This window comes from Austrofundulus limnaeus, unplaced genomic scaffold, assembly GCF_001266775.1.
Source record: "Austrofundulus limnaeus strain Quisiro unplaced genomic scaffold, Austrofundulus_limnaeus-1.0 Scaffold892, whole genome shotgun sequence".
Classification (NCBI taxonomy): Eukaryota; Metazoa; Chordata; class Actinopteri; order Cyprinodontiformes; family Rivulidae; genus Austrofundulus; species Austrofundulus limnaeus.
The window spans coordinates 78,214-79,567 of record NW_013953294.1 but is presented as its reverse complement, the minus strand read 5'-3'; the positions used below and the strand labels follow the sequence as shown (position 1 = coordinate 79,567).

The following is a 1,354-nucleotide window of genomic DNA, read 5'->3' as shown; positions in this document are numbered from 1 at the left end:
AACCACCACCATCATCATCATCATCATCATCATCATCATCATCATCATCATCATCATCATCATCATCATCATCATCAACAACAACAACAACAACAACAACAACAACAACTGTAAGTGACTGTAAACAATCTGAGAATGAAAATTTGTTAGAAATTAAATAAATATTTTTGAGTTTTCAGACCTGAAGGTAAAAACTCTCTCAGGTGAACTGGAACCGAGTCAAACTCAGGTGTGTACAGATCAATAAAAGACGACAAAGGTCCTGACAGGTGGACTTGTCTCACAGGTCTCAGCTGGAGACGGGCGGGACACGAGGACTTACAGCTGTTCTGGAAGGTGTGGACCTGCATGTCCAGCAGAGGGAACGACTGCCTGAAGCTGTACGTCACCGAAGTCTTCTTCTTCTGGAAGATCTTCGTCACCTGAGGAGGAGGAGGAGGAGGAGGAGGAGAGGTGGTTAGACAGACCCACAGCCGAAAGAAGAGCAGCTGAAGCTAACGAGCCGTGGTTACCATCAGCAGGTCGTTGAACAGGAAGACTTCTCTCTGATGGACCCCGCTCCTCTGAGCCCGGTTCGGATCCGGAACCTCGAACAGCTGACAGCAGCAGACCAGCCTGCGGTGAGGCAGCGACAGCACCTGCAGCACAGAGAAACGTTCAAAAACAYAACAAAAACAACCAACCAAAAGAAAACAAGCACTTCCTAAAAGTAACAAAACACTAGCCATAAGCTAAATGATACAAACAATAGCTAAAAGAAACAAAAGACTAGCTAAAATGAGCAAAAACCCAGCTAATAGTTCTCAAAAACATGCTAAAACTAACAGGAGCAAAGCAATAACTAAAATTAAAGGAACTTTAGCTAAAAGCTAAAAATAAAGAGACAATAGCTAAATGCTAACTTGAGTAAAACAATTGCAAAAGGCCAACAGAAGCAAATTATTAGCTAAAGGTTTCAAAACACTAGCTAAAAGTAGCCTAAGAAAACAAAATCAGAGCCTGTAGCTGAAGCCTGTAGCTGAAGCCTGTAGCTGAAGCTAGTGGCTGAAGCCTGTAGCTGAAGTCTGTAGCTGAAGCTCATAGCTGAAGCCTGTAGCTGAAGTCTGTAGCTGAAGCTCATAGCTGAAACCTGTAGCTGAAGTCTGTAGCTGAAGCCTGTAGCTGAAGCATGTTGCTGAAGCCTGTAGCTGAAGCCTGTAGCTGAAGTCTGTAGCTGAAGCTAGTGGCTGAAGCTAGTGGCTGAAGCTAGTGGCTGAAGCCTGTAGCTGAAGTCTGTAGCTGAAGCCTGTAGCTGAAGTCTGTAGCTGAAGCTAGTGGCTGAAGCTAGTGGCTGAAGCTAGTGGCTGAAGCTAGT

The 1,354-nt window shown here is 44.6% G+C and overlaps 1 protein-coding gene across 1 annotated transcript in view; it reads right to left on the bottom strand.

Moving 5' to 3' along the window:
- Positions 1–1,354, bottom strand: part of LOC106533139 (IQ motif and SEC7 domain-containing protein 2) — a gene marked incomplete in the record, with an annotated part of 41,789 nt that overhangs the window by 9,636 nt on the left and 30,799 nt on the right. The window contains 2 exon segments of the mRNA XM_014029380.1: positions 323–422; positions 513–638. Coding sequence (XP_013884834.1) covers positions 323–422; positions 513–638 — 226 coding nt within the window.